This window comes from Natator depressus, chromosome 4 (assembly GCF_965152275.1).
Source record: "Natator depressus isolate rNatDep1 chromosome 4, rNatDep2.hap1, whole genome shotgun sequence".
NCBI lineage: Eukaryota > Metazoa > Chordata > Testudines > Cheloniidae > Natator > Natator depressus.
In genome coordinates this window covers 140,217,628-140,235,682 of record NC_134237.1, presented here as the reverse complement: position 1 = coordinate 140,235,682, position 18,055 = coordinate 140,217,628, and the positions used below count along the sequence as shown (strand labels likewise).

General features: G+C 57.0%; 1 protein-coding gene across 1 annotated transcript in view; it reads left to right on the top strand.

Moving 5' to 3' along the window:
* The window catches only part of LOC141986929 (retinol dehydrogenase 13-like), a 43,655-nt gene extending 26,274 nt beyond the window's left edge, over positions 1–17,381 (top strand). The window contains exons 2-6 of the mRNA XM_074951997.1: positions 342–581; positions 4,641–4,730; positions 5,060–5,248; positions 14,898–15,004; positions 17,090–17,381. Coding sequence (XP_074808098.1) covers positions 342–581; positions 4,641–4,730; positions 5,060–5,248; positions 14,898–15,004; positions 17,090–17,284 — 821 coding nt within the window. The 3' untranslated portion in view covers positions 17,285–17,381. The remainder of the gene's footprint in view (positions 1–341; positions 582–4,640; positions 4,731–5,059; positions 5,249–14,897; positions 15,005–17,089) is intronic.
* The last annotated feature ends 674 nt before the right edge of the window (positions 17,382–18,055 follow it).

Sequence of the window (18,055 nt, the reverse complement as noted above, 5' to 3'; positions counted from 1 at the left end):
CCAGCCTGGCCACTGCTGGAAGCCATGCTCCTACCTGTCTGCTTCCCCCCTGCTCCCTCTCCTTCCTGCCCCACTGCCCGGGCCCTCCGCTCAACCCTTCCTGCAAGCCCAGTTCTTCTGAGATGCCTGCAAGAAAACAGGACCCCCTCGGCTGTGTCCCGCACCCTCCTCTCTCTCCAGTGACCTGCTCCTTCGCGCTGGGGAGGGGGCGGATGTTGGCAGGGAATGGCAGAGAGGTGTCGGGCACTGGGGCAAACAAAGGGGCTGAGTTCTGGAGGCAGAAGGGGCCGTTAGAGCAGCCAGCGTAACCAGCACCGTGTGACGCAGGCCTGTGCCCACAGGGATCGGGAAATACGTCGCCTTAGACCTGGCCCACAGGAACGCCCGCACCATCCTCGCCTGCTGCAGCAGAGAGCGGGGGCAGGCGGCCGCGGAGGAAATCCAGAGGGCCACCGGGAACCCAAACGTGCCTCTGAGGATCGTGGACCTCAGCAACATGGCCTCCATCCGGCGCTTTGCTAAGCAGATCCGGCAGGAGGAGAAGCGGCTGGACATCCTGGTCAATAACGCCGGAGTCTCAGGTTGGTGGCGCTGCGCAGGGATGGGGACAGGCCTTCAGCAGAGTCTGCCCAGCCCTGCCTGCAGTACCCCTCCCCTGTGCCCAGATACCAGCCACGTCTGCCCAGCTCTGCCTGCAGTACCCCTCCCCTGTGCCCAGATACCAGCCACGTCTGCCCAGCCCTGCCTGCAGAACCCCTCCCCTGTGCCCAGATACCAGCCACGTCTGCCCAGCCCTGCCTGCAGAACCCCTCCCCTGCGCCCAGATACCAGCCACGTCTGCCCAGCCCTGCCTGCAGAACCCCCCTCCCCTGCGCCCAGATACCAGCCACGTCTGCCCAGCCCTGCCTGCAGTACCCCTCCCCTGTGCCCAGATACCAGCCATGTCTGCCCAGCCCTGCTTGCAGTACCCCTCCCCTGCGCCCAGATACCAGCCACGTCTGCCCAGCCCTGCCTGCAGCACCCCCCTCCCCTGTGCCCAGATACCAGCCACGTCTGCCCAGCCCTGCCTGCAGCACCCCCCTCCCCTGCGCCCAAATACCAGCCACGTCTGCCCAGCCCTGCCTGCAGAACCCCTCCCCTGTGCCCAGATACCAGCCACATCTGCCCAGTCCTGCCTGCAGAACCCCTCCCCTGTGCCCAGATACCAGCCACGTCTGCCCAGCTCTGCCTGCAGAACCCCCCTCCCCTGTGCCCAGATACCAGCCACGTCTGCCCAGCCCTGCCTGCAGAATCCCCCTCCCCTGTGCCCAGATACCAGCCACGTCTGCCCAGCCCTGCCTGCAGAACCCCTCCCCTGCGCCCAGATACCAGCCACATCTGCCCAGCCCTGCCTGCAGAACCCCCCTCCCCTGCGCCCAGATACCAGCCACGTCTGCCCAGCCCTGCCTGCAGTACCCCTCCCCTGCGCCCAGATACCAGCCACGTCTGCCCAGCCCTGCCTGCAGCACCCCCCTCCCCTGTGCCCAGATACCAGCCACGTCTGCCCAGCCCTGCCTGCAGAACCCCCCTCCCCTGTGCCCAGATACCAGCCACGTCTGCCCAGCCCTGCCTGCAGAACCCCTCCCCTGCGCCCAGATACCAGCCACGTCTGCCCAGCCCTGCCTGCAGTACCCCTCCCCTGTGCCCAGATACCAGCCATGTCTGCCCAGCCCTGCCTGCAGTACCCCTCCCCTGTGCCCAGATACCAGCCACGTCTGCCCAGCCCTGCCTGCAGAACCCCCCTCCCCTGTGCCCAGATACCAGCCACGTCTGCCCAGCCCTGCCTGCAGAACCCCTCCCCTGCGCCCAGATACCAGCCACGTCTGCCCAGCCCTGCCTGCAGAACCCCCCTCCCCTGTGCCCAGATACCAGCCACGTCTGCCCAGCCCTGCCTGCAGAACCCCTCCCCTGTGCCCAGATACCAGCAACGTCTGCCCAGCCCTGCCTGCAGAACCCCCTGTAGGCCTTGCTGGAGCCCCTGGCACAGCTAACTGTATGAAGGAGAGACGGTGAAGCAGAGTAGGCCTGGGCGGGGCAGGCATGAGCTAGCCCCAAGTAAGGACATTCCTGACTGGGGAGGATCGTGCAGTAGCACCTAGAGCAATGGCCTGAAGAGATTCCTAGGAGATGGGAGAGGGACTCTCCGAAGGTAAGGGGGGACCAACAGGATAATGGATGGGGATGTTTTGCTCAAACTTGCCAGTACAAGGTCCAGGATAATAACAGAAAGCGTAAGGGTGTAACATGGACCCTGCTCGTATCAATGTATAAAAGGAGAAGTCACCTCTAGACATGTGCTTCGTGGCCCATCGTTCTATGAACGTGGCCTTTCTAGTCGTAAGACCATCAGCCAGAATTCAGGGAGCTGGGAGCGCTCACGGTGGATTGTCAGACGTTACCTTCAGTAAAGAAAAGTTCTCCCTGCGCCCACACCCAAGATTCATCCCTACAGTAGTTTCAGACGAGTCCAACCATCCACTTACCAGTATTTGTTTCCTAAGCCGTGGGCCTCAGTTTAAGAGAGGAGGCTGCGTTCTCTGGACATCTGAAGGGCACTGGCCTTTTATCTACAAAGGACAAAAGACACCTCAACGATTTGTTCCATAGCAGAGAGATCAAGGGGTCCAGCTCTATCTGTGCAGCGGCTTTTGAAATAGATCCCTGGCTGCCTTATTCTTTGTCACCAACTAGCCCACGTGCCTCCCCCAGAAGGGGTGAGGGCCCATTCCACCAGAATTCAAGCAACCTCTGCTGTACCCCTGAGAGACGTACCCCGACTCGAGATATGTAGAGCAGGCACCTGGAGCGCCCCACACACCTTCATGAGACCTTATGCTTTGGTCCAGCCTGCTACGGCAGATCTAGCTGTGGGCACAGAGGTACTAGAGACAGCTACAGTACTACAGACACGTCTGCCTCCTCCCACCCACCTCCTGTTTGCTCCCTGCTTGCTCATCTCCTGCACGCTTGAAGAAGAAATGGAGATGACCTACCTGTAACTGGAGGTTCTTTGAGATGTGTGGTCCCGTCTGTATCCCACACCCACTCTCCATCCCTCCTCCTGCCGATTCTCTGGATTTGCTGTAAGAGAAGGAACTGGAGAGGCATCGGACTGCACGGCCTTTTGTGCCCTCAGTTTGGAGCAGGGGGAAAGCGACAGTGCGTGCAGGTCTGCATGCGTCCCCCACGTGTGGGATACGGCCCGGGACTGCGCATCTCGAAGAACCTCCAGGTACAGGAAAGCAACCTCCAGGTGTTTAACCCTCTAGCCCCACACTGGGTACCAGAAATGTATTCATTTAGATGAACTATATGGGCTACAGGTGTTAATGTAACCCAGCCACATTATGCCGTGTTTAAACCAGGTCTGGGGTTTGGTACACACAGACCTCAGCCTGCTTAGCGCCCTGGCAAAGACCCCATGAAGCATCCGTTTAGCCGGTTATTAAAGATACAGAAAAGAAGGGAAAACAGCGAAAACCTTTGAAATGTCAAGTATTAAGTAAAGAGACAGGATGGGTGAGGCCTTTATAGGACCAATACCCACCTCAGCCGCCTTGTGCCCACCTAGTCTCTCTAATACCCTGGGGCCGAAGCGGCTACAGCTACACTGCAAGCAAGTATTGCGTGAGGCTTCCATGGTGACGCCATCCCTTGCTCCCTTTCCCTTGCGCGGGGGAGAGTTTTCATGACCGCCCTGGTCTGACAGTCTGTTAGAGGGTATCAGTGACGGCGATAACTGGGCTTCTGGGGAAAGGAGAAGACTTTAGCTGAGACAGGCTGGAGCTGCTGCTGCTGTCAACATCCAAGCCGGTGTCATCCCAGCCCGTCCCCTCGTTATCCTATCCAGCAGCAAGGTCTAGTTTCCAACGCACCGATTTGGATCCCCTGATTTCGGGTTCCGTGCTGTTCTCCTTGACCAGGCCCGGTCTTCGCACAGTCCTTGAGTTCCGTCATGAGGCCTTTCTCTTTGTACTCATTCAGCCTGTCTGCCTTTGCCCCTCTGCGTTTGTTGTCGTAGGTTACGGTCACATCCTACGACTGTGCACTTGCTTTTCACAGCGGAGCTCACAAGCCAGGTACCTTTGTTGCTCAGTTTTCCCAACAGCCAGTCTCCATTAGCACGCGGACCTGCTGTGAGGTGCCCAGCACCAGTCCAATGCCCCATTGCTAACCGGGCACATGGCGCGGCTGGCCCTTGCCACGGTGACTTCTACATGTCGTCTCTCCGAAGCTGCCAGGTCTCCCTGGGTGGCTGGGAGAGCTTTGTTCGTTACCCAGCCCGCAGCAGATCCCCCGCCAAGGTTATTCCCTGTCTGACAGTAGCACTGAATTACCCCAGCAGGGATCGGGGCCCACTGGGCCAGGCGCTGCACCGGAGCACTCAGCCTGGGTGCCTGCAGGATGCAGCCCGGCCGGGGCTGGGACGGACACCTGGGCGGTGGTACCAGTGAACAGACAGAGCTTAGCAGGAAAGCAGGTGTCTCAGCTCAGCCTGGGGCTGTGGCGGGCAGGGAGCACGAATCCGAATGGCACACACAGCCACCCACCCCCGACTGCCCAGCCAGGGCCCGCTGTGCCAGTCCCCTCTTCTCTTCCAGGTTTGCCGTTCTCCATCACCTCCGAGGGGCTGGAGCAGACGTTCGCCACCAACTACTTGGGCCCTTTTCTTCTTACCAATTTGCTGCTGGGTAAGAGCTGCCCCAGGAACTGGGCACTCGCTGGGCTGGGGGACGGGCTGCCCCCGGCATTGGGCACTGCGGGGCTGGGGAAGGGGCTACCCCAGGAACTGGGGACTGGCTGGGCTGGGAGAGGGCTGCCCTGCTGCCCCGGGCATTCCCCTGGGGCATGGACCCAGGTCTTGCTCTGGCTGTGCCGGGGCTGGGGGCTGACCCCCCCGTCTGCTGCCAAAGGGTCTCTCTGAGCTGGGGCTTCTCCCCGGCCCCTCCTTCCCATGTGGGAGCCCCCCTCCCACGCCACCCACTGACTTGCCTGTTCACTTTTCCCCTCCCCTGCACAGACACCATGAAGGCTTCTGCTCCCGCCCGCATCGTGAACGTCTCGTCCTTCGTACACTTCCAGGGCATGGTCAACGTGAAGCACCTGACCGGGGAGGAGAGGACCAAGAACTTTAACCAGACCTACAGGAACACCAAGCTCATGAACGTCCTGTTCACCAAGGAGCTGGCCAGGAGGCTGCAGGGCACGGGTCAGTGTGATCCCGCCCTGGTGCCGGCAGAGGCCAGTGCCCCCAAGAGACCAGGGCCCCGTGGCCCCTCCTGAACCCTCCCACAGCTGTGTTCGCGCCTCACGCCCCCCTGGATTTACGCAGCACCTTGGCAGAAAGGGAAGGGATGGCCACTGGCCCTGTGACTCAGAGGCGCTGTCCCGGGCCCTGCAGCAGACAGGCCTCCCGGGGGGTGGTCCCACCCAGCCCTGAATTCCCTGAGGAGGGTCCAGAGCCTAATCCCTGCCATCTAAGAGCTGCCCTGTCCTGCAAATACCCCCTGGCCCAGTTACTGCAGCTGTGGGTGCTCTGTCCCGGCTCTTGTTCCACTGGGCAGCTGCACTCACTCGACTCGCCCCAGTCGTGGGACCCGGGGGGGAAGGGGGGGAGAGGGAGTCTGTGCTTGCAGCATTCCCAAATTACTCCCCACCAATGTCAAGGGTGTGACTCCTCGAGGTAAAGAACAGATGCTGCTAGGCGTCATGGCCTCCTCGCACGTGAGCAACTCCAGGGGGGGGGCTGTGAGCTTTGCAGGAAGATGTGTAAGTGGGGGGTGGGGGGGGTGAGAGCTTGTCTGCTTCCCAGGCTGGCTGTGCAGGGGGCTGCTCATTCCATCGTGAGCGCTGCTAGCCCTTCCGCGGCTTCCTGCGCTAGGGAGGACACCGCACCGTGGACATTTTCTAGGGCTCGGTGAGAAGCTGCCAGGGTCCCGGCGCATATTCCAGGGAGTGGGGTGGGGTTTGACTTCACAGCAATTCCCATGTGGCCGCACTGGTCCTATGTAGCTGGCGAGGGTCTGGGGCAAGGCTGGGCTAACCAGGCAGCAGGAATTACCAGCTTTTATTTCTGTAACTTGGGTTGTTTTCACCATCCATGTAAATTTCCAATCCTTTCTTGATGCCACAGTGAAATCAAGACCCAATGGCCAGATTTTCAAAGGTATTTTGGTGCCTAACTCCCACTGAAATCAATCTCTGGGTTTCAGTTTCTTTCTGTACCCATGGGGATAACAGTGTTGCCCTTTGTGACCTGAGAAGCTAAGCAGAAGTTGGGGCTCTTGTTCGTTGTTCCAGGTCGGAGGATGAATTGGTGAGAGTCAGGGATTTCTTTGGTGCAGTCTTGTTTCTTTACAAAAGGCATACGAAGCCCTGTTCCCCTGAACATAGAAGTCAAACAGCAGGAGCCGGTGTCTGCTCACTGCTCCAAGCCTGCCTACCGCCAGCACTCTGCGCCCAAAGAGCCGTCTCTCCGCGCTCTCGCTCATGGCCACGTTACTGTTGACTTGGCTTTCTCTTGCTGCTTCTGCGTGCCCTCCCTCTCTCTCACCCCCCACGCCCCAACCTTCCACCTGTCCTCTTGGGCCACGTTTTAGCTTCTACACACCATTTCCATGTGCCTGTGTTTTGGGGGGCTACTGCTATTGTTTCAGCGACCTCCTTACAATGATTTCTTGACACCTATCCGCAACGGAAGGTGGTGCCCAGGCCTGACCCATAACAAGGTATAACCGAACCAGGAGCTGTAATGCGGCCCGGTGCATGGGGGCCTGTGAGGATCAAGGCACTGAAGATTCAGGTTGTGAGGCTTCAGATACTACAGTGATAGCACCTGAGATGGACAGAAATTAGAACAGCCCCTGCATGATCTCAGCCCTCCTGCAGCCCTCCTGGCAAGCGAGGGGGTGTTTTGTTCTGAGAGAAGACGAATACTGGGGGGCAGGATAACGAATGGGGTTGAGCAAATGGGGCACTTGTATTGACCCTCTCACAACACAAGAACAAGGCAAAAGTCAATGAAACCGACAGGCAGAACATTTAAAACTGATCAAAGGCAATACTGTTACACTGTGTGTAATTAGCCTGTGGATCCCACTGCCACCACATGTGGTTGAGACCAAGAGTTTAGCAGGGGACAGTGAAGGGTCACCTGGGTAATGAGAACAATCAGAGTTACAGAAATAAAGGGTGGGAACTTTTCTGCGTCAGGGCACACATGAATCTCTAACGATCAGCGGTCAGGAATTTCCTCCCGGGGCAGATTATCCTATCACTGCCTCCTGCCTGGGTTCTTGCTCCTTGCTTTGGAGCAGCTGGTGCTGGCCACTGTCAGCAACAGGAGACCGAGTTGGTTGGAGTGCAGACTTTGGCAAGTCACCTGTCTGGAGCTTATTATCCTGGGCTAACTTTCCCCCCCCTTCTGTCCATTTGCTGGGTCTAGAAAAGGGCACTTAGTTGGACTCCTACAGACTCTGGGGGAACTTGCCATGGCCAAGCCCCATGCTCCTTCAGCTCTTCCCATGTTACTGGCGCTGGCAGCCGGCATGGCCACAATGGCTCTAAGGATTTGCAGTTTCTGATCCCCAGGCATTGTGCCCTGACTGGCATCTCTGCCCTCCCAGGCCTCTTTCAGCGCTGTGATTTTCTCCGTATCTCACAGTGCCTGATTCTCCCCTCATTTGGTGGTTTTGACCTGGGGCAGCTCCACTGATCCACACCAGTGTTAGTGAGAGGGGAACCGGGTCCATCTCCTCTTACAGCTTCACAGGCATGCCCGGAGCAGGTGAGAAATGCCCCATGTGTTCCCAGCTCTTCGGTGCTGTGAGCCCTAGCATTCCTCACCCAGCTGCTGTCTCCAGCTGGGATCTGCTTTGGCTGCACTGAAATCCTGTTGCCTTGGGCCTTTCCATTGAGTCATTCGGTGTGGTGACTCCTTCGCGGGAGACAGCTGTCCCTGAGAACAAGCTGGGCATGATCTTTGCATCTCGTTCATTTCATCATGTCCTTATATCAGCCTTGCTTTCATCTGCAAACCTATCCCTCTGGCTTGGGCCTGCGTGATGCACAGTGCAGCCTCAAGGCCTGGCTCCTTGCCCCGGAGGGAGCTGTGATTACCTCTGGGCGCCCACGCTGTTCACGTGATCACATGTTAGATGGCAGAAAGTCTGTCTGATCATCCATTCTCAGGGGCCTTTGTCACTCCAAGGCTGTCACTAACCCCCACTCTCTCACCCTGCTGTTTAAGGCCCTTCCTGCCCCACTGCGAGCTGGCCCCTCGGTGGCAGACCCCATAGTAGCTCTCCAGGCCTACGTCCCCTGAAAGTTGGTCAGTGCCATTGGTTCCACATAGGGTGCACCTAGGGTGACCAGACAGCAAATAAAACAAATAAATAAACAAATAAAACAATAAGACAGCAAAAAAATCGGGACAGGGGGTGGGAGGGTAACAGGAGACTATGTACAAAAAAACCCCAAAATCCGGGACTGTCCCTATAAAATGGGGACATCTGGTCACGCTAACTGCACCCGAAGGCCACTCAGAGCCTGCAGCTGGTGCAGAATGTATGACACACTGCTTCTCCCCGGGAGCAAGTGGCCCGTGTGATCTCCAGTGGCTCCCACTAGGTCTCTGGTCCTTGGTCTTGACCTGAAGGATCTGGCTACCAGGGAGTTTTTAAAAACGAAAAGGGATCCATCCAGGAAATGGAAGAAGGGGCATGTCACCAAGGAAGTTGTGATGATGCTGTCTGTGGGAGCCAGCTGAGGTCACTCAATTAGGGTGAACTGCAAATGGAACAGGGCAGACAAACCCCAAACGCTGGTGGATATTCCAATACTTAGATTTACTAAGCCAGCACAAAACGACTTCTATAGTGCCTCCCTGGTTACTTAGAAGTCCAAACAACACAGTTCCCTTAAAGTATCCAGCCTCAGGTTTCCATCCAGACACGCATGTCAGATGTGACGATGATTACTGAAAATCTTATCTCGTCATATAAAAGAAAAGGTTCTTCTGATCCCAAAGGACCAGCCACACATCCAGGTCAATATAAAACTTAGATCTTATTTCAAATACATGTTTATAGTCAATTCTTGTTAACTAAACTAAAATTTATTAAAAAAGAAAAGAGAGTGAGTGTTGCTTAAAAGATCAATATACAGACAGATTTGAGTTCAGTTTCTTGAGGTCCAGATACATAGCAGAGATGAGCTTGTAGTTGCCAAAAAGTCCTTTTAGAAATAGTCCATAGGTTTTAGTCCAATGTCCATATTCAGGGTGACTCCAGCCAGTGACTGGGGATCTCAATCCTTATGGCTTAAGGTTTCCCCCTCTTGAAACCCAAAGCAGATCTGAGATGAAGAAGGAGCGTGTCCCAGGGTTTTTATACATTTCCTGCAGCCTTTTGGCCTGAGAAAACAATAGGCTTAACTTTCCTTCTCCCAAACATCACAGGATAATTTATCCATTAAACAGTTCAGATACTGGTTACCACAACCTTCAAAGAGACATATAGACAATGATACTATTTCACTCATGATTTCAACAATTTCCATCCCACCATCAACCTCAGCCTGGACCAGTCCACACAAGAGATCCACTTCCTGGACACTACAGTGCTAATAAACGATGGTCACATAAACACCACCCTATACTGGAAACCTACTGACCGCTATTCCGACCTACATGCCTCCAGCTTTCACCCTGACCACACCACACGATCCATCGTCTACAGCCAAGCTCTGCGATACAACCACATTTGCTCCAACCCCTCAGACAGAGACAAACACCTACAAGATCTCTATCAAGCGTTCTTACAACTACAATACCCACCTGCTGAAGTGAAGAAACAGATTGACAGAGCCAGAGGAGTACCCAGAAGTCACCTACTACAGGACAGGCCTAACAAAGAAAATAACAGAACGCCACTAGCCGTCACCTTCAGCCCCCAACTAAAACCCCTCCAACGCATTATTAAGGATCTACAACCTATCCTGAAGGATGACCCAACACTCTCACAAATCTTGGGAGACAGGCCAGTCCTTGCCTACAGACAGCCCCCCAACCTGAAGCAAATACTCACCAACAACCACATACCACGCAACAGAACCACTAACCCAGGAACCTATCCTTGCAGCAAAGCCCGTTGCCAACTGTGCCCACATATCTATTCAGGGGACACCATCACAGGGCCTAACAACATCAGCCACACTATCAGAGGCTCGTTCACCTGCACATCCACCAATGTGATCTATGCCATCATGTGCCAGCAATGCCCCTCTGCCATGTCCATTGGTCAAACTGGACAGTCTCTACGTAAAAGAATAAATGGACACAAATCAGATGTCAAGAATTATAACATTCATAAACCAGTCGGAGAACACTTCAATCTCTCTGGTCACGCGATTACAGACATGAAAGTTGCGATATTACAACAAAAAAACTTCAAAGCCAGACTCCAGCGAGAGACTGCTGAATTGGAATTCATTTGCAAATTGGATACAATTAACTTAGGCTTGAATAGAGACTGGGAGTGGCTAAGTCATTATGCAAGGTAAGCTATTTCCCCTTGTTTTTTCCTACCCCCCCCCCCGACGTCCTTGTTAAACACTGGATTTGTGCTGGAAATGGCCCACCTTGATTATCATACACATTGTAAGGCGAGTGGTCACTTTAGATAAGCTATTACCAACAGGAGAGTGGGTTTGTGTGGGGGGGGGAGGGGGAGAGAAAACCTGGATTTGTGCTGGAAATGGCCCAACTTGATTATCATACACATTGTAAGACGAGTGGTCACTTTAGATAAGCTATTACCAGCAGGAGAGTGGGGTGGGGGGAGGTATTTTTTCATGCTTTGTGTGTATAAAAAGATCTTCTACACTTTCCACAGTATGCATCCGATGAAGTGAGCTGTAGCTCACGAAAGCTTATGCTCAAATAAATTGGTTAGTCTCTAAGGTGCCACAAGTACTCCTTTTCTTATTTCACTCAAGTATCTTCCTAAATATTAATACCCCTTTTTTGATCTTTGAAGCAAAGCTTTAACACTAGAGAAGACTTGTTTGCTTACATCACAAGACCTGAGGAAACATCTACCCTTCTATCTCTAACCATGCCGGCTGCATTTCAAAGCTCTATTAATTTACATCTCTTCCTATCCTGTCTTTAAAGTTCGGTCATGGGTCATGTCAGTCTGTGAGTTAATTAACTCTTTCTGGCCCTGTGTCACCTTTCAATGAGATATTAAAAATTTTACACTCATAACATCGCAGAAGGATACATGGGACAGCGTGAGTGTATAGGGACAAAATCAGGAAAGCCAAGGCAAGGAAGGCGTTATAACTGGCAAGGAATGTTAGAGACAAGAAGGGGTTGTACAAATACGTCACACAAAAAAGAAAGCACAAGAACGGAGTGGGTGCGCTGTTCAATGGAGAAGGTGAGCTGGTAACAGAAGATGATAGGAAGGCAGAGCTGCTCAATGCCTACCTTGCTTCAGTCTGCTCACAAAAATGTCATCTGACCAGACAGCTAGTCCATAAAGCATAGGCAATAAAGGGGAAGGGACGCAGATCTGGAGAAGTAAAGAACACGACAGAGATCTTCTAACTAATTTGAATGAATTCAAGTCAGCAGGGCTGGTGCCGTTCACGGCCGGGCACTGAAGGAATTGGCAGAAGAAATCTTGGCACCACTGTCAATAATATTTACAAACTCATGGATGACAGGAGAGGTTCCGGAAGACTGGAGAAGGGCTGAAGTGGTGCCCATGTTTAAAAAGGGGAAAACGGAGGAGTCAGGGAACTATTGACCAGTCAGCCTGTCCTCCATACCTGGGAAGCTACGACAGCCATGTATAAAACATTCCATTTGCAAATACCTGGAGGATGAAGAGGTGATCACCAGCAGCCACCATGGATTTACCAAGAACAAATCATGCCAAACCAGATTGATTTCCTTCTCTGATGGGGTAACTGATTTGGTGGATGGGGAAAAAGTGGTGGACATAATATACCTGGATATTAAGTCTTTTGGCACAGTTCCACATGACATTCTAATAAGTAAGCTGGAGAAATGTGGGCTCAGCACAACTACCATTAGGTGGATACATAATTGGCTAAACAACCACAAACAAAGAGTAACTATTAATGGAATGATGTCAGATTAGAGGAAGGTCTCAAGTGGGGTTCCACAGGGATCTGTTCTGGGTCCGACGTTATTTAACATCTTTATTAATGACGTGGCTGTAGGTATAGAGAGCACACTGATCCAGTTTGCAGATGACACAAAGCTGGGGAGGTTGAAGACACTTTGGAGGCTAGAGCTAAAATCCAGAGGGATCTTGATAAATTGGAGAACTGGGCTATAGACAACAACATGAAATTCAGCAAAGACAAATGTGAGGTGCTACACCTAGGGAAGAAAAAACAAATGCACAAATACAGAATGGGGCAGAACTGGCTTGGCAGCAGCACTGCTGAGAAGGATCTGGGAGTCGGGGTGGGTCACAACCTCCACAGCAATGTGATGCTGTTGCAGAAAAAGCAAATGCTTAGCTTGCATTAACAAAGGCCTCGCATGCAAGTCGCAGGAGGTGATAGCACCGCTCTACTTGGCGCTGGGTAGGCCTCAGCTGAAGTTCTGGTCACCAATGTCTAGAAAGGTTGTAGAGAAACTGGAAAGGGGCGAGCAACAAAGATGATCAAAGGGATGACTGCAACACAAGCCCTACGAGCAAAGGCTGAAGAAACGGGTATGTTCGTTTGGAAAAGAGGAGATTAACAGGGGACATGCCAGTGAACTTCAGATACTTGAAAGACTCCAGCCCAGCAGATTTAGATTAAATCTCAGGACAAACTTCCTCACTGTAAGAACAGGAGGACAATGGAACAGACGGCTGGGGAGGTCGTGGAATCTCCTGCACGGGAGGGTTTCAAAAGGAGGCTGGAGCCGTCTGCCTGGGATGGGTCAGACACAGCACATCTTGGCAGGGAGTTAGACTAGATGACCCCTGCAGTCCCTTCTAACTCCATGGTTCTATGAGCTCGTCTCCCCTCCCCCGTGATACCACAGTCGTCACCACCTGCAAGGTGCCCCTGCTTTAACCGGTCTCGGTATCTGAGCTGGCCTGACCATCAGTTACTGACAAACCCTTTGTGCCTGTGTAACACCGGCAGACCCCAGTCGCCGGCGGGCGGGATTGAACCTGGGACCGCTGGAGCTTAGCGCAGGAACCTCTACTGCAGGAGCTAAAAGCCAACTGGCTGTTGAGAGACTCGTGTTCTCTCTCTCTTTAAGTGGTCTTGGTGCCACAGAACTCCACACCCCGGAAGTGTGGGGCTTACACCTGCAGAGGTCAGGCTGCCCTGGGGTATCTCGGGCTCTTCCTGAATGCTGAGTTCAGCAAAACTCAAACTTCAGAAACCCGGGATACAGAGGCCACGAGGCCCTGGCTGCTTTACCCCACAAGCCTTTCCCAACAGAGTCTGTGCCCTTCTGAGCACACCATGCTTGTCAGGCGGCAGGCTGGGGGCTGGCCTAGGGCAAGGTGCCCTTGTGGTGAGCGATCACCTGGGGGGCGAGCTGCCAGTGCTCCGGGCAGCAGGGTTGGAAGCCAAGCCTCCCAGAACCACTCTGGGGAAGCAGAGCCATCGGCACCCGAGCTTGGGGGGCCAGAATAGCCCGGAGACCCCTCAGTGCCTATGAGAGAGACGCGGCTCCTTTCCCCACGGCACTCCCCGCGCAGGGCTGGACGGTCTCTGCTCCACTGAAGTGATTTCCCTTTGTCCCGGAAGGCCTAATCCAGAAACCGCGTAGGCTGCCTGGATATCTCCCCTCCGCCCCCCAGGCATGGCTTCCCCCCAGCCTGCTCCCTCTGCCCACTGCTGTAGTCACTGGGTGCCACCAGCTGCCCTGCCTCAGGGTTTCAGTCACTGGCACGGCACCGTGGGGACACAGCCGGGCCGGTGTCCCAGTGGGGTGTAGGCAGTGGGGGGTACTGATGGCAGTTTGGCAGAGGCTCCTGTGCCCCACAGCGTCTCCGAGGGAAGGACGGGCCAGCTGGGGTGCAGCTGTGGGCGTTCCCAGCCTGCCTCACACTGGAAGCGTGACACCCAGGCGGGAGAATCCCTTGAGAAGGAGCTGGGATAGCTCTTGCCTCATCTGCGCCAAACCCAGGCCCTGCCCAGTCTCTTTGCTGCCAGACAGGCCACGGCACCTGGGGCTTCTGAGTCACTCGTCTGCCTGGGCCTGTTTTATTAGCATAAAAGAAAGATTTCAACCCCCAGAGACTCCTAGCTGCTTTGCCAGGCTGCCCGGCCAAGCGCCCCGCGGAAGAGCTGCTCCTGCCCAGCCCTGCAGGTCTCCTGCTCGTGCCACCTGGCTGGCATGCAGAGCTGCGTCCCGGCCCCGGGGGACCCCCTGCAGGTCTCGTGCTCCCCCAAACCCAGCTGTCTCTGTTCCCCAGAGCTTTCTGCTGGGGAGGTGCTGCCGGAGCCTGCCCTCAGCTCCTTCCTAGATCCTAATTACTCCCCGCATCATCATGTGAAGCCTGGTCACCTGACCCGACAAGCACCGGGGAGGCAGGTAGTTGGGCACAAGTGGGGCTCAGTCCAGCTCCTCGGGAAGGGGCAGGCCCCCCTGTGGCAGGTGTCCTCCCAGGCAGGGAAAAGTACGTGGGAGTGTCCGGGCTGCACCTGCTCGAGGAATAAGCAGGCCCCCAGCTCTAGATCCGCGAGTACAAAACTCACCCCCGCCCCTCAGGGCTCCGGGGGTCTGACTATAAGGCCCTGCCGAAGTGCTGCCCCCCGGCGCGGTTCCCAGAGCCCACGCAGTGACTGACTTTGCTCCTCTGCAGGGGTGACGGCCAATTCCCTCAACCCTGGCATCGTGAAGACACAAATCATGCGCCACTTCAACTGGCTGGTTCGCCTGCTATTCAGCATCGCCGGCATCTTCTTAATGGTACGTGCAATGGCGGGGCAGTGGGGGGCCCAGGATGGACTCTCCCCAAAGCCCAGAAGTGTGTGGGGCCTGGAGGGCATAGGCTGCTCTGGCAGACGGCAATGGCCCTACGGGATGGGGGCAGCGTAGGGCCAGCGAGTGAATAGAGCAGACCCTCGGGGGGCAGGGCACAAGTGTCCAGTTGGCTATGTTGTGGGCTGACTTACAGCGGGGTCCCCAAAAGCTCGGTCCGCACCTTGCTCCCGGAAGGTCTGACCCTGGGGTCTAGCTCAGTGGGGCTGGCTGAGGGTCCAGGCAGCTGCGGTCAGGGTGGGGAGCTTCTGGCACACAGGCTCTGACTGCCAGGGTGCTGCAGGAAGGGAGTCACACCGAGAGGTGGGGGCATTTCTGGGGTCCCTCAGGAGCATCCCCGAGCAAACGCCACGGAGAGAGTAAACCCGGGGGAGTAGCAGCAGCCATAGAGGGAGGCTTTACCCTAATTCCCACCTCCAAGGCACGTCACCCTCTGCACGGAGCGGGACTGAGCCAAGTCCCCTTGGGGGGTATTCGAACCCTCCCACCATTAAGGAGCCCTCCTCTCCTCCATGCCCAGGGGACATGACTGGGCCTCAGTGCTTGAGCCCAAAGAGACCAGAGAACCTGGCCCCTGCTGCCCTGGCCAGAGCTGCCATGGAGGCGAGGCCAGGACCTAAGTTCCCTCGAAGCTGCCCGGCCGCACAGCGAGCTATCCAGGGCCGCGCAGCTGGGGAGAGGCGCCTCTCCCCGGCCCAGGAGCTGCTGCGGCGAGAGGGGGCTGGGGGGAGTCCCGTCTCCCCGCTGCAACCCCGGGGCAGCCTGCACCCCAAACCCTCATCCCTGGCTCCACCCCAGAGCCCGCATCCCCAGCTGGAGCTCTCACCCCCCGCCCCCAACCCTCTGCCCCAGCCCTGAGCCCCCTCCCACGCTCTGAACCCCTCGGCCCCACCCCAGAGCCTGCACCTCCAGCCAAAGCCATCACCCGCCCACACTCCAACCCTCTGCCCCAATCCTCAGCCCCACCCCCTCCACACATCATCTCCACATTGGTGCACATAGCAAAATTCTCTCCGCACATGGATGGAAAAAGTTAGAGGGCACATTGGCCAGGACTGCAGTGGGATGGCTGGGCCGGGGGGTCCGGCTAGACGACAGAGAAGGCTGCTTTTAAAACGGAGTTAGCTACCGGCCTTGGGGCCCCTAATGCCTAGTGTAGACACAGCCCAACCCCGCAGGGTACAGTGCAGCCAGCTAACACAACTGCCTGGACCTGGGTGCAGGGACTTTGCCCCCGGCTGGAGCGCGTCCCACTGTCTGGGGGGTGCCCCCTGCTGGAGGACAGGCAGCATGGCAAGGAGATAGCACCCCTCCCAGCGGGTGACCCCAGCGCTGAGAGCTGGGGGCCTCCCGGGGAGCACTCCGGGCTGCTCTGCTTCCCCTGGGGTCTGCCGGCTGCTGTTCCCCCCCCAGGCCAGGCCAGGCCCACCTATTCCCTGTGCCTCAGCCACCCCCATCTACTGCCCCCCTCGCCCCGACCCTCACCTATTGCCTGCCCCTCGCCCACACTCCACCTACTGCCCCTCTCGCCCCCACCCCCACCTATTGCCTGCCCCTCGCCCACACCCCACCTACTGCCCCTCTCGCCCCCACCCCCACCTATTCCCTGCCCCTCGCCCACACCCCACCTACTGCCCCCCTTGCCCACCCCCCCACCTACTGCCCCCCTCGCCCCCACCCCACCACCTATTCCCTGTGCCTCGCCCACCCCCCACCTACTGCCCCTCTCGCCCCCACGCCCACCTATTCCCTGCCCCTCTCCCTGCCCCCCACCCCAGGGCCCAGCCCCCCATACTGTGCCTCGGCCCCGCTGTCCCTCCCTCCCTGCTGCAGGGCCCTGGTCCCACTCACTGCTCCCTGTCTCTGCAGTTGTGGGGCTGCGATGGCATCAAAGCCTCGGTGGGGGGCTTGAGCTCTGCCCCTCTGGTGCTGCCAGGTGGGGTTTGCGCAGTGCCGGGGGGCTGGCGGGATGGGGAGCTGCTGCTGAGACTGTTTGACCCCCCTTCTCTCCAGTCTGCCGAGGAGGGAGCAGCCAGCACCATTTACTGCGCCGTCTCGGAGGAGGTAGCGGGTGTCACGGGGAAATACTTCGACAGCGACTGCAGGCTGATGCTGCCCTCTGCGGCTGCCCGCGACCCGGGCCTGGCCCGCAAGCTGTGGGAGGAGTCGGAGCGACGGACGGGCCTCGCTGAGAGCAGGGGCATGTGAGCCATGGAGCCCGTCACCCCTGCCCTGCAGCACCCGGCTACTCCCGCGGGAGCTGGGACCCGGGGCGAGCAGGAGGGGAGATGGGGTCGCGCGGAAGCCAGGAAGGTGGGAATTAGCTGAGCCATTGCAAGGTAGGGATGCCAACTTTCTACTCGCACAGAACCAAACATCCTTTGCCCCACTCCCTGCCCCTTCTCCGAGCCCTCCCATGCCCCCGTCACTCGCACTCCCATCCTCACTCACTCACTTTCACCAGACTGGCTTAGTGGGTTGGGGTGCGGGCTCTGGGGTGAGGCTGAGGGGTTTGGGGTGCAGGAGAGTGCTCCAGGCTAGGATTGGGGGTTTGGCAGGTGGGAGGGAGATCAGGGCTGGGGCAGGGGGTTGGGGCCTGGCCTCTGGCTGGGGGTTCAGACTCTGGGGTGGGGCTGGGGATGAGGGGTTTGGGATGCAGGAGGGTGATCAGGGCTGGGGCATGGGGTTGGGGCACAGGAGGGCGTCGGGGTGTAGGCTCCGGGCAGTGCTTACCTCAAGCAGCTCCCGAAAGCAGCGGCATGTCCCCCCCTCCAGCTCCTACACAGAGGCCCAGCCAGGAGGCTCTGGCGCTGCCCTGTCCACAGGCACCGCCCCCGCAATTCCCACTGGCTCCGGTTCTCGACCAATGGGAGCTGCGGAGCCGGCGCTATGGGCATAGGCAGTGCGCGGAGCCCCCTGGCTGCCCCTACGCCAAGGAGCCAGAGAGGGGACATACCGCTGCTTCCGGGAGCCGCGTGG